Source organism: Oryctolagus cuniculus, chromosome 10, assembly GCF_964237555.1.
Source record: "Oryctolagus cuniculus chromosome 10, mOryCun1.1, whole genome shotgun sequence".
NCBI classification, from domain to species: domain Eukaryota; kingdom Metazoa; phylum Chordata; class Mammalia; order Lagomorpha; family Leporidae; genus Oryctolagus; species Oryctolagus cuniculus.
Window position 1 is genome coordinate 8,993,836 of NC_091441.1, and position 14,530 is coordinate 9,008,365.

Genomic DNA, 14,530 nt, shown 5'->3' on the forward strand with positions numbered 1-14,530 from the left:
GCACTTTGGAGAGAGCTGCCTGCGTTCAGAGGAACAGTTCTTTTAAACCTTGATTATGTTTCAAGGAGAATGACGATCAGGGAACATACCTGCTCTGTCCCAGCCCAGAACAATTACAGAGAGCAAACTGACTAGGAAAATCAAGACCACCTGCGCTGATAGCCCTGCTCTTTGTCCAGAGGCAAATTATTTTATATTTCTGTTCCTCAAATTCCTGATCTATAAAATGATCATAATAACTGCACTTACATTTTGAATTGTTGGGAAGATTAAACATCACGAACAGCGTGACCAGATCACCAGACGGGAGCCACGTTGATACTGCCTTTTCCCATCTGTGACAGCTGAACTCCTAACCATGTCCCTGTTGAGGAGCTTGTGTGGTTTACCTGAGACTGTATTTGTAACATTTCCTAGCATAATATCTTGGTCATAGAGATTGTCAATAAAACACCTCAGTCTTCCCTGTAAAGGACTTTTAAACATGTTACGCTTATCCTCATTTTCTACTCAGACTATCCCCAGCTCCGTTAGAAACCAGGTATAGAGGCTGGCGCCGCGGCTCACTAGGCTAATCCTCCGCCTAGCGGCGCTGGCACACTGGGTTCTAGTCCCGGTTGGGGCGCCGGATTCTGTCCCTCTTCCAGGCCAGCTCTCTGCTGTGGCCAGGGAGTGCAGTGGAGGATGGCCCAAGTGCTTGGGCCCTGTACCCCATGGGAGACCAGGAGAAGCACCTGGCTCCTGCTTTCGGATCAGCGCGGTGCGCCGGCCTCAGCGGCCATTGGAGGGTGAACCAACAGCAAAGGAAGACCTTTCTCTCTGTCTCTCTCTCTCACTGTCCACTCTGCCTGTCAAAAAAAAAAAAAAAAAAAAAAAAAAAAAAAAGAAAGAAAGAAACCGGGTAAAGGGTCAACCATCAAACATTAACTGACCGGAGAGACCACATGTGGGTCAATGAAACTGGGTGATGGTTCAATTGTGAACGAGGATGACGTTCTGACTCTTAGGATCTCACTGTGGATGCAGAGCTGGGATAAAGGATGTAAGCAGATTGGGAAATAACACACGGTCACTTCCATTTTCCTACATGTTTCAATTTATTTAATTCATCCCCAAGGAAACTGTAAAGTTAATGTAAAGACATGCTTAAATAATAAAACTGGTCATGCTACAATTTATTTTCTTTTTTAGCAAAAAGTGGTCTTTTTATGAATTTAAGAACAATGGTATATTTTACCAGTGAAAGTTTTGACAACTTTTAAAGTATTTTACCAAGAAATCCATGAATGAAAAACTATTTCAAAGAAAAGCCTCAGGTAGCAGGGGGGCTCCTATTGTGCAGATACAAGTGCAGGGTGTTTCGCAGCTGGCACCCTTTACAAGCATACACAGAATTCTGAGATGGGTATGACAGGGCCGTTTACAGTAAGCTTTCCTAATCTGTTTGGAAGAATGGGATTTTCTGATGCACGAAAGGATATGTGCAGTATCTGCCAGAGAGTTAAATTGTCAGTAGGAGATTTTGTTCTAAAATCCTGCATGTTTTATCATTGAATGTACGTGTAAAAACATACTGCGTCATTGAAAATCTGATATCCAATTTCCCCTTCTCATACTATGAATGATAAAACAAAGGGTTTAAACTCTCGATGAAGCCAATATAACATAGTAATGACAACCAAAAATTTCTAAGGATACATTCAAACTATATTCTTCTATATTAAATGCATGTAAACACAAGGCTTTAATTCTTTACATAAGTTCTTCTTATAAAACTATACTTCCAAGTTTTGAAGTGCTGAAATGGGATGTTTGCAGGAGCACACTTTTCATCAGCATCTATTATTTTAGATTATGGGGCAGGAGCAAGAACGTCTTCAGAGAATATATTCACATAATCTATATCAACTCTGTGGTTCATTCATGAACAGTAGAATTAAAATGATGCTAATTTCCTGATATTTCTCATCTTATTCTCCAATCATTGTCAAATCTCTGAGAAAACACACTGCCTGTCTGAAAGACACAGGAAAATAAAGGGAAAATGTACAAAATTCATGCAGCCCATACCTAGAGATAGGGTACATCTGGCTGCAGGACCAGAGTTAGAGATGAGGTCTTAAAAAATAGAACAGGAAGCAGAGGTGTTGGGAGAAGAAAGAGACTTAAACATTTTCCCCTTAGGTTTATACATGTCATTCACAATTGTGAAGCAGAAATTATTTTGAGGGACACAATGACACAATTGAGAGTGAGATAGCAATGAACCAGTGCTTGTGTGTGTGTGTGTGTGTGTGTGCACTTGCAAATACATATGACAAAGACATCTGAGCATCTGCCTATGTTAATATCTGTATTAACTATTCTGGCAATATTAATCCCTTTGAACTGATATGTTCTGTGTTTACTCCTTTCTGAATAAAATGGAATGTATATATATATATATACATACATAAAATATTCAATAAAAGTAGAATTATTGTAGAATAATATGTTGTATATTATATGCTTGTTGGAGAAAAATCTAGAGGCCAAATAGAAATTTTAATTTCAGGTTTAATTTAAAGAGGGTGAAGCAATTTATTCTAACGAGTAGTATAGTATAGTAGAGTATAGTATAGTATAGGTGGATTATACTAACCCATGGTAGCATCTGCAAACTTCCTTACCTATCAGTAATTACTTTTATATATCTTGTAAAGGTGATACAATGGAGGATTTGGTATATCTTCCAATGCGAGTCGTCTGATTTTGCTTTGTGCCTTGTCAGGAGAACTTAATTAGCAATCTAAATGCTCCTTTACTGCTGCAGTGGCCAGTAGAATGCACCATCTGAGAGAACAGATTTGGGCACACCTGGCTCAAGCAAAGCATGTCCACATCAGGAAAGAGGGTGGTGCCCAGTGGAGAAGGAGGCCTCTTGGAAATGCTTCCCGGCAGTCAGGGCAAGCAAATCCGCAAAACTGAGTTGTGGTGGATGGTGGGTGGGAGGGGCCACCTCCTCCGTACTGAGCAGAATTAAATCCTTCCAGGGGTTTGCAAATCACAGACCTGAAGAAGGGTTTCTGATGTCCCTTATGCTACTGATGAAGTGATGTAAAGCTCGGGAGAAGTGGTTTGTCTAAGGTGTAAGGAAGACTTAAGACTGAATATTTTTTCTTGTATTAACAACAGAGTATTGGGCTTAGATTTAATTTTTCTAGAACTTTAAGAAGTAGAAATCATTTCTTTGATTTTTAAAAGTCCTTAGAACCTTAGAGTCAAACAAATTTTTATTCATGGTAGAATCTTTATAACATTTTTGAAGAAAATACCAGGTTAAATTGGAATAGAGTAGCATACCTGCTTCTGCCAGCAAAAGAAACACCTCTATGTAAATTTAATTTAATGTATCTGCCATAGTTAATATTATTGAACATTTGTAGCTTATATGGCTGATCTTATTTAATCACCATGGCAGATACTATTATCTGCAAGGTAGAGATGAATAAAATAAGGCTTAGAAACATTAAGTAAATTGCCCCAAACCACGTAACTCAGCTGTAGTTGAATACACTTAAATTCAAGTTATTTGGCTCCAAATCTCAAGATGTCAACTTATTATGGAAAGTGGCTTCTCACAACAACTGAGTCTCAAAGTTTGGCTCAGCTATGTGGCTAAGAAAATCACTTGTAAAGTTACCACCTTACAATCTAGTGGAAGAAGCAGATCTGGGTGGGGGCGGGGTGATCGACTGACTGCAGGATGTGACAAAGCTTTCATTCATAGTGCAGAAGTTTAGTGTTTTTTTATGATGTCCATTTGAGGAAGCAGCTAATTCACTTATTCGGCCCTGAAAACTGAATTCCTCTGTTGACTTCCTTTTCTTAAGGAAGGGACATGTCATAACTATTCATAAATAAAGTTTAATAAAGTATTTCTTTTTAGGAAACAGCTCATGCTTTTCAGGACTGTTGCCAAATTGCCAAGAGTAGGCTTGCGCCTGCAGGGAGTTTGTTATGATGGACACACCTGAAAATGCACACACCAAATGCTGGGAAGAGGGCAGCTCAAATGCATCCAGGTTCCTTTTCACTTCCTTTGCAAACTTCTGTAATTTTTCAACTTGCTGCAGGAGAACTTTATTCACTTTGCAATTTGCAAAGCATCATATCATGGAAAACTTAAGTAGAACATCTCGATGGAAGCAAATGATACCCAGTGCAGGCTTGACACTGATGGGTAGTCATGAAGGACGGCGGTCACAGCCGAGTAGAGTAAATAAACCCTTTGATTCACCACGCTAATCCAAGGCGGAGCTCTATTTACTGGTTCCTGAAGGTTATCTCTAATTCTAATTGCTGTCTGCATCCTGTCCTGAGAAACTGGAGTCTCAAATGCCCTTTCTGGGAGCAATAAATGCCTCCTGTGTAATCAGGTATGCTTCGGTGCTGACACCAGTGGTCTGCAGCATACTTACAGATGCACAGAGGGCGAAGGGAAGTAGACAATGCGGTGTTGGCACTTGGGTGTTAACTGGTGCTAGGGAACGCAGGACTCCAGAAGGTGTCACCTTTATAAAGGGATACCCAGTCATCCTTGATTCAAAGCATGAAGTTGTTCAAGCTGTTAAAAGTATGAACCAAAGTGTATCCCATATAATTTTGTGTGAAAGTAAGTAATGACATATATCAAAGAAGGTTTAAGCACAGTACATAGCCCCATAAAAATGTGCTCACTGGGACCAATTTCAGCTCACATTCTTGGCTCTCCTTCTCATCATTTCAGTTTATTGATAAGAAAATAGGTGCAGCGTGAAAGCAGTAGGTGGAGAGGGACATAAATGAAGTTAACCAGGTTAGAGGAACAGCTCCACAGGATTTCACAGCACCTCCTTTGCCTACCAAAATAAAGACTAGTGGTAGCAGGTACCTAAGGCAAGGAGCAGACATGCTGATCAAGACCCAGCCATGTGCAGATGAACATGGGCTGCCTGAACTGGGCCAAGGGTGGGACTGGATGCTGCTCCTTAAGCCCACCCTCACGGAGGAGCACTGGTGTAGATGTCATCGCCACTGTGTGTCCCATTAAAGCATTGCTCATTCATTTTTTACATTCAATAAAGACTCACTGAGTGCCTGCAGTGCACCTGGTACCATCAGAGGTTTTTAGTAATTTGTCATTTTCAAAACATGCATTGTCATCTTTACAAACTGTTAAGTTAAAGAATTCACTATATTTTCTGTCACCTAAATATGTCCAGTAGTGATTCAAAACCAAGATGAGAGTCCTAATATAAGAAAATCTTGGTAATCTCACCTCCCTATGCTTTTATTAAAAGATTTATTTATTTTTATTTGAAAGTCAGAGTTACACAGAGAGAGAAGGAAAGGCAGAGAGAGAGAGAGGTTTTCTAATCACTGGTTCAGTCCCCAATTGGCCACAACAGTCGCAGCTGGTCTATCCGAAACCAGGAGCCAGGAGCATCTTCCAGGTCTCCACGCAGGTGCAGGGGCCCAAGGACTTGGGTCATCTTCTACTGCTTTCTCAGGCCATAGCAAAGAGCTAGATTGGAAGTGGAGCATCCAGGACTCGAACCGGCACCTATATGGGATGCCGGCACTGCAGGTGGCGGCTTTACTCGCTACGCCACAGCACCAGCTCCTCTCCCTATGCTTTTTTTTTTCTCATACTTTTTGTTCTTTCTCCTCCCCTTCCCCCTTTTCTTACCTCCTCCCCCCCCCCCCTTTTTGAGTTTCTGAATGTTCATCATGCTTCCAACACATTTGCCAAGGCCTTGGAAGTCAAATCATAATTGTATCAATACTAAAACAAATACTATATCAAAAGCATTCACTTCTCTTTTTTTAGAAAATATTTATTTACTTGAAAGGGAGAGTTACAGGGAAAGATTTTCCATTTGGTAGTTCACTCTCCAAATACCTGCAACAGTCATGACTGGGCCATGCTGAAACTAGAAGCCAGGAACTCTTATCTGGATCTCCCACATGGGTGGCAGGAGCACAAGTACTTGGCCACTGCTTCCCAGGCACATTAGCAGGAAGCTGGACTGGAAGCAAAGGAGCCTCGAATCAGCACTCCAGTATGGGATGTGGGCATCCCAAGCAGTGGTTTAACGTGTTGCACCAAAATGCCTGCCCTGGGAAGCATTCACTTCTAAGTGATGAACGCGTAGAATTCATACTCATATTTTCTTCCCTTTAGCAGTTAGGTTTCCCAAAGTCTAGCCATCATATCTCTAGTATGTTGGTGACACAACATTATTCACAAATGAAAAGGAGAGGAATTCCAAGATGGCAGAATAGGGGGAGTGTACTGCTCTAGGCTAGGGGAAGATGGTAAAAAAACTGGAGGGAGTGCACTCTCAGGGAGAGTTAGAGAGAAGACCGCCGTGGAGATTGTATGGAAGGAAGAAGGGCACTGGATCTACAGGGAGGGTGTGGACATGCAGCAGGAGCACAGACACAACACAGTACCCCAGCAGCTGAGAGCCTGAGAGAGCACCAGCTTTGAGGAGTGAGGCAAGATCAGATTATGGGAGCTGTTGCCACTGGTGATACAACTGCAGGGAGAGCCTAGTCTGAGCCCAGCCTGGAGTCAGGTGCAGGATAGGTACCTCCTAACCTAGCAGAAAAAAGAGGCAGATTTCCCTCTCCATCCCCCTACAATGGTACCCGAAACTGGTTGAGAGAGGGAGGGGCCATGCTGAACATACGTAGCAGCTGTGCCAGTTCTTGTGCACGTGCCCAGCAACTGGTCGACACAAGACATCATCTTGTCAGCTTTAGCTGCAGCAGCAACCAGTTGGAAGAAAACATCACTGTGAAACAAGAATGGGCTGTGACTGGCAGTTCTTGTGCATGTGTGTGATCCATGGATTTTACCAGAGGGAAAAAACTTTGTTCCCCACTGACTTTGAGTCTGGCTGGGAGGACTGACAGCAGGCTGGGCACTCACATAGGACTGTAAGGTGTCCTCAGCCTCTCAAATATTACAGGTTCCAGGGCTTAAACTGCCTAAGCGGAGAACCCACAGGCAGCTGGCTCTGGGAATGTCTCTGTCTCTCTGTGAATGGACAGTCTAGCGGTGTGGAGTGGATCCTCTGCACCACGTGATTGTGGGAATCTTGTGTGTTGAGACCGTGGGAACCTTGTGTGCTGAGGCTGTGGGAACTCTGACTGCAGGACAGGGTGCAGGGTGTAGCCAGGTGTCTGGGCAATCACTGTGAGTGGCTCTATATGCTCAAAGCTCCCTGATTGCCTGGGGTGGGTTGTTGCAATGGAATCGGTGCTGCACAGATCCTTCGTGCAGTATGAGTATAGCCCACCATGGAGTAGCATCCGGGCACTGACCACCTTAGAAGAGAGGAGGAAGAGTGTGTGATTATTCCAACAGAGGTGATCATACTCGCCTTTGTGAAAAAAATAGGAGACCATGCCCAAAATGGGTGTCACCCTAGATACTCTCTCCAACCTGGAGCACTAACCAGAGCTTCCTGGCCACACCCAGCACATGCCTTTGGGTATTCACTAAAAGCACAGACAGTCCACTAAGCCACAGAGACACAGTTCAAAGAAAAAAGTGATCGGAGGGAAAAAAATTATTTCCACAAATACCTAAAAACAAATGCAAAAATTGAAGAAACAAGAATAAGGATGGCAAAATGACCGCTTTTCTCACAATGGAACACAACAACACTTTAATATTAAAATCTGAAGATGAAAAGATTCATAAATGAAAAGTAAGTTAGAGAAATGCAAATAGAATATTATCTTATAATACATATCAATCATTCTTATTTGTCATAAAAGAGAAAAGAAAAGTATTTACCACTTCTGCAAGAAGAGGTAGCATATTCAACCAATTGCAAACCACATCTGGGTAGAGATTTTAAACAGAAACTGACTATTACTTGGAATAATATGCACTTGCTGAAAGCTAATTAGTGCTTCTCTTTGATTTCAGATTACAGGAGTACAATAGGGAAACTATAATAACTCGTTCTGTCAGAGCACCCTTTTGGGAGTAGCCCAAAGAGAGGAACAAATTCTATGGCACTTATTCTCCAAATATTAAGGTAGATGCAGGATTTCAGTATCTGGCACTTAAGACTGCATCCAGAATGTGTGACAGAGCAAATACAGAGAAACTGAGCTAAGTGTGAAGCTTTGAGGGTAACTGGCAGTCGAAGTTACAGGTAAGGCTCAGTATACAGAATGGATTTGTTTTCACACCACGATTTTTTTTTCAATTCTACTTCTTGTGCCACTTACTAATGACTCCCAATCTATTAAACCTTAAATAGATATAATCCTCCCCTTATCTATTGAGTGAAGCCTCCTGAATTTAATTCATATTGATTTCAGCTTCACAGTCAGAATGAAAAGTATGATGAGAAAATTACAAAGATGCACTTACATTCCTCAATGTCCTGGAGTTAACTCTGCGATGTAACACCTGCATTACAAGGTTTTTACTTTTACTGTAACATTGATGGTGATAGTTGGCTAAGTATATTTTCCTGTTTAATAAAAAAAGTGATGCCATTCCATGGAGCACAATGGAAAGTGATACACAAATGAACCTTACTTCTAAATATAGTTTTGTGGGACAAATATGTACATGCATGGAAGGGTGCTGAAGTTCATTGTTCCTGTTTTCATTTCTTCCTTGTTTTAGTAGTTTTGTTCTGTCCTGATCCATTAGTACATAGCCCCAGTAAAAAGTTATTGAGTTCCTTGTCCTCTGTTTAATTTTGACCACTCCAACAAGACAAAAGGATAATTAAATAAATCATCATTGTTAATGTATCATTAAGTTTATATCTGTATCTACTTATACGTTATCTATGTATCTGGATATACAGTTATTGATATTATATTACTACATATGAGGGTACTTCAAAAACTTTGTGGAAATATGGAATTAAAAATAAACTTATCTTGGTGCAAAATTTGAAGCCTATGGTTAGTTTCACATATTACAAATTTTCCAAGAACTCACTGAAGATCCTTTGTATGCATAGATCTCAAAATTTTTTGCACCAACATAAACCTTTTAATTCTATTTTACACAAATATTTTATTTTTATTTCACAATAAGTACATATTTTTGTGCTACAGTGTGACATTGCAATACAAGTATAAAATGTGTGCTGATTCAGTCAGGGTAAATCAAAGTTTCTCATTCACTGACAATATTTTATGTCTGGAAGCTTGGCGCTCTTTTCTTCTATTTGTTTAATAAACATACATTGGGTTATTATGACCCATAGTCACCTCATTATGCTGTGTAACATGAGGAACTTATTCTTTCAATCTAACTCTCATGTTATTCAAACTCTCTCTATCCCCCTTCAACACCCCCCCCCCAAGCCTCTAGTAAATGCTGTTCCATTTTTAAGTTGAGATTTTAAGCAATCCATATATGAGGAAGAACATGTGGTATGTACTTTTCTTTGTCTGACTTATTCATTAACATCATGTCCTCCAGATTCATCCATTTTTCCACAAATGATAGAATTTCTTTCCTTTTTAAGGCTAATGCTTCACTGTGTATATATACCACATTTCTTTATCCATTCATCTATTGATGGACACCTTGGTGGTTTCACATCTTGGTTATTTTGGATAGAGAGGAGGGGGAGGGGAGGGGAGGAGAAGGGAGAGGAGGAGAGACAGAGATAAAGAGAGGGGGAGAACTCTACAAGCCATGTATCCTGGGATGGTGGCAGGAACCCAATTACTGGAGCCATCGCTGTTACTGCCCAGGAGCCAGAACCAGGAATTGAGCACAGGTACTTTAATCTGGGGTATGGGCATCCTAAGTGATGTCCTAACTGATAGGCTACATGTCCACCCAGCCACAGCTCTTCTGAGTTACCCTCATACATGATGCGACAATACAATGAAGGGAGTTGAAGTGTTATAATATGCTGGTCTAAGAAGAACGTAGTGCAACAAGTCAGCCCACAGCATTTCAGTAAAATGGAATTTACACTGAATACCTTCTCTGCATATTGGATTTACAGTAATTACCTAAGTCGATGTATATTTGCTGTTGCACAGACAATAACCAACTGACCAGAAAGGAATGTGATATGAGACCATGTAAGTAAATTATTCATTGTAATTAATAAGCAATTTCAAGCTCTAAATTTGATAGAATTAATATTAATGAGATAAATCAGAGTATTCCAATCAATTATTATATGTATTTGATGAGGTAACTTAATATTGTCCTTCAAAGAGTTTGGCAATATTTTCATATTTTCAATTCATTCTAATATTTCCTGTTGGACACACACAACATTGTTTATGAGGTGTGTGTAGTCTAAATATTATTACTCCCTTGTGAGAAGCATGTGACTTATACTACCAAATGAGAGCAACAGTGTTTTATTTTCTGTATTTACAGATTAACATGTTTGACAAAATCCACAGTTATCATTATACAGCTTTTCAACATCTTCCCAAACTATTCATATTAACATCTCACCTTTTTTTTTTCCACTGGAAATTGTGACGGTTTTCATTTTCCCAATTAAATATAGTCTTAGTTTTCCTCAAACAAATATCAATTTTAAATGTATATGATTATGTTCAATTAGACATAACCAAATATGGGTAGCCAATTCTCTAATTCTAATCATAGGAGTAGGTATTATTAATTTTATAAGATCATGGCTCAAGCAACTTGGGTACATGGTCACTGGCATTTGTGGAGAGAAGCAAAAGTAGGAGAAGCTCATATATTGCTCTCTCACATTAAAAAATTGAAAACAATATTAATTTATGAGAAAGAGGGAGTGTGCACATCCACTGATCCACTCTCCAAATGTCTCCAAAAGCTAGAGCTGGGTGAAAACTGAAGGGGGGGGGTGTACATCATTGTGGCATAGTGGGTAAAGCCGCCGCCTCCAGTGCCAGCACCCCATATGTGTGCCAGTTTGAGTCCCGGCTGCTCCACTTCCGGTCCAGCTCTCTGCTATGGCCTGGGAAGCAGTATGGCCCAAACCCTTGGGCCCTTCCACCTGCATGAGAGACCTGGAAGAAGCTCCTGGCTCCTGGCTTCAGACTGGCACAGCTCTGGCCATTGCAGCCAACTGGGGAGTGAACCAGCAGATGGAAGATTCTCTCTCTCTGTCTCTCTCTCTACCTCTCCTTCTCCCTGGTGTGTAACTCTGACTTTCAAATAAATAAATAAATAAATAAAATCCTTAAAAAAAAAACGAGTGGGAAGCAATCCAAGTTTCCCACATGGATGGCTGGAAGCCAACTACTTGAGCTAACGCCTCTGTCTCCCGTAGTCTGCAGGAAGTGGGATTCAGGAGCCAGAGCCAAGGCTGATCTCAGGTACTCTGATACAGGATGCTGATCTCCTAACTGGCATCTTAACCACCAGGCCAGACACCTGACCCTCACCATTCTTTCTGATTCTTGAAACTGTCAAATAAGTAACTCTTGCTTTTCTCAGTCCTCTAATCCTTACTCTAGTAAATATCTTATCATACGAATAAATAACACAAAAAGCTAACCGCTATCTTTGAAATCAGCCAATCTGTTAATAGAAAATATAAATATAAGTGGCCCTTTACAGAATAAACCTAAATTGCCTTCAGTAAGTGACTAAAATTGTTTCACTGTTTTTCCTTGCAGCTTATATCTTCAACCATTAATTGTCATCAATCAAATTCCATTACCATAAGACTGAAACACTGGAAAGGAAATACTGCTGCTGTAAGATCCTCACGTGACTTCAGTTTGCTTGTAAGAGAGGTTGTTTTCTTTGTTTAAACACCTAGCATTATTATTGTGTGCAACAGCTAGAGAATTAAAGGAAAAAAGCATTCTGAATGCTCAGCTATGCTCAAGGTCACAATTGCTCACTCCTGACCATATTGGACACCTATCACATTCCATCCTGTGGTGCTCAATTCCTTTTGTTGGACGCTAAGTTGCTTTCAGGTATGTATGCTTCAGTCTTATTCTTAGCTTCTGGCTTCCCCCAGTGTGGTTCAGCTCTTAGTTATTTGCTTCTAACTGAATATTTTATTTGAAGGATAAGAAAATTCATTTTAAATCAGAAGGGAAGGAATAGGAAGACAACTATTGATGGTGAGGCTTCTGCTGATGTTGAACTCATCCTTCTACCTATTAATTTATCCACCTGCCAAGCCAACTCAATACTCGTTATTCGCCCATTTTTTGTTAGGAAATACACAGAAGCAAAGAAAGTGTTTACACTTGACCTCGTCTACCCTACAATCTCTTCTCCATATGCTATCTCTGTCAAGGCTTTGGCTAAACCTTAAAACCTTAGTGATTAGGTCTATGCAGCAGGTTATTGCGGAGTCAGAAGTCAGCCTTCTCAACTGATACTTAATCTGATTAAGGAAAAACCATGCTAAGAAAGAAACCCCTTTTAAAACACAGCATGAAACAGACCTCAGCATTAGCTTTTAGCTTGTGATAATGCGCTTTGTATCATGTTTTAGTCAAAGTCTTGTGCCAAATTGGGTCCTCGGCCTTCACAGTAATGTTCAGAATAATTTTTTTTTATCCTTGATGTATGAAATGATAGCTTTTAAAAAGCCACTGTAAATTGCCAAGCTCCCACTGTGGCCGATGACAGCTGACAAATGGAAATGGAGGAAAATGCAGCAGTGTAAATACACAGTGATTTGCATGACTCCTGGTGCACCTGAAGCAACTTCATTATTTTAAGGTTACTTGCCTTGCAAACTGTAGATTTCCCCAACACTGTTCTGACGAGTGATGTGATGCCAGTACGCACTACGAGGAAGAGAGATCGACTTGGATAACGTCATGGGCTCAGTCAGGCTTGTCTGAAGCTAAAAAAAAAGGAAAACATATCTTAGGCTTTATTTAAAATATGAAACTGACATCTGTCCTTTTAAATGTTGAGGGTTTAATCTGGGTGACACATAATAGAATGCGTTTTAGATACCTGCAGAGTTTCCTGTTTAAAGGATAACTTTTTTTAAAAGTAAAAATAATTTTCCGGGGCTGGCACTGTGGCATAGGAGGCTAAGCCTCTGCTAGCAACCCATATGGGTTCCAGTTCAAGTCCCAGATGCTCCTCTTCCTATCCAGCTCTCTGCTATGGCCTGGGAAAGCAGTAGAAGATGGACCAAGTGCTTGGGCCCTTGCACACATGTGGGTGGGAGACCCAGAAGCTTCTGGTTTCTGGCTTCGGATCATCCCAGCTCCAGTGGTTGAGGCCATCTGGGGCGTGAATCAGCGATGGAAGACCTTTCTTTCTGTCTCTCCCTCTCTGTAACTCTGCCTCTCAAATAAATAAATATAAATCTTTTTTATTTAATGAATGTAAATTTACAAAGTACAACTTTTGCATTGTTGTGGCTTTTCCCCCCATAACCTCCCTCCCACCCACAGCCATCCCATCTCCCACTGCCTCTCCCATGCCACTCCTCATCAAGATTCATTTTCAATTATCTTTATATACAGAAGATCAACTTAGTATATACTGAGCAAAGATTTCAACAGACTGCACCCACACAACCGCACAAGACATAGAGTACTGTTCGACTAGTAGTTTTACTGTTAATTCTCATAGATAAATATTTGGAATCAGTTTAATCTAACTTATTAAAAAGGGAACATTAAGTTGGGAATTGATAATTTCTTTTTTTTTTTTTTTTTACAGAAGATGACTTTATGTTTCTGTGTGGGAGCAAACTGTTGAAATCCTTACTTAATGTATACTAAGCTGATCTTCTGTATATTAAGATAATCGAAAATGAATCTTGATGTGAATGGAAGGGGAGAGGGAGTGGGAAAGGGGAGGGTTGTGGGTGGGAGGGACGGTATTGGGGGGAAGCCATTGTAATCCATAAGTCGTACTTTGGAAATTTATATTCATTAAATAAAAGTTAAAAAAAATCAAAAAAAAAAAAAAGGGGAACATTAAGGTGGTACTAATGATCCTAAGGAGAATTCCAATGGCTTATCACTAATCTGCATTGCTGGCAGATATCTCAGGCCATAATCAATTGGATTCCACAGATAAATTTGTTTGCATTTTTTGGCTTTGATTTTGCATTTAACTGTAGTTACTTTATTACCATTGCTATGACACACAGGGTTATAATAAAGATGACTTGAAATCTTTCTGACAGTAACATAATAGGTACTGAGTTCTGAAAGTGTACTTTAAAAACACTTTTCCTAGTCAGAGTTTGGAATTTTTAAACAATTTAATTTATATAAGGGGATCAAATCTCATGTATTTCATATATACAGATTTAACAACATAATGATACTTCCCATCCTACCCTCTCTCCCTCCTTCCTCCTTTGATTTTTCTTTTGATTTTCACAATGACATACTTTCAATTTATAATCAGAAACTTATTTTCACAATGACTTACTTTCAATTTGTAATCAGAAACTTAATCCACCACTAAATAAAGAAATCAACAAGGACTAAATCAACAAGGACTAAAAACCACTGCTCCTCAGGAGCACAGACTCATAGCCCTGGTTTG

At 40.1% G+C, this 14,530-nt stretch overlaps 1 protein-coding gene across 1 annotated transcript in view; it reads right to left on the reverse strand.

Annotated features, from left to right (window-relative positions):
* The window catches only part of DOK6 (docking protein 6), a 496,981-nt gene that overhangs the window by 77,417 nt on the left and 405,034 nt on the right, over window positions 1-14,530 (reverse strand). Inside the window, exon 7 of the mRNA XM_008261454.4 lies at window positions 12,737-12,854. Within this exon, the coding sequence (XP_008259676.2) occupies window positions 12,737-12,854 (118 nt within the window). The remainder of the gene's footprint in view (window positions 1-12,736; window positions 12,855-14,530) is intronic.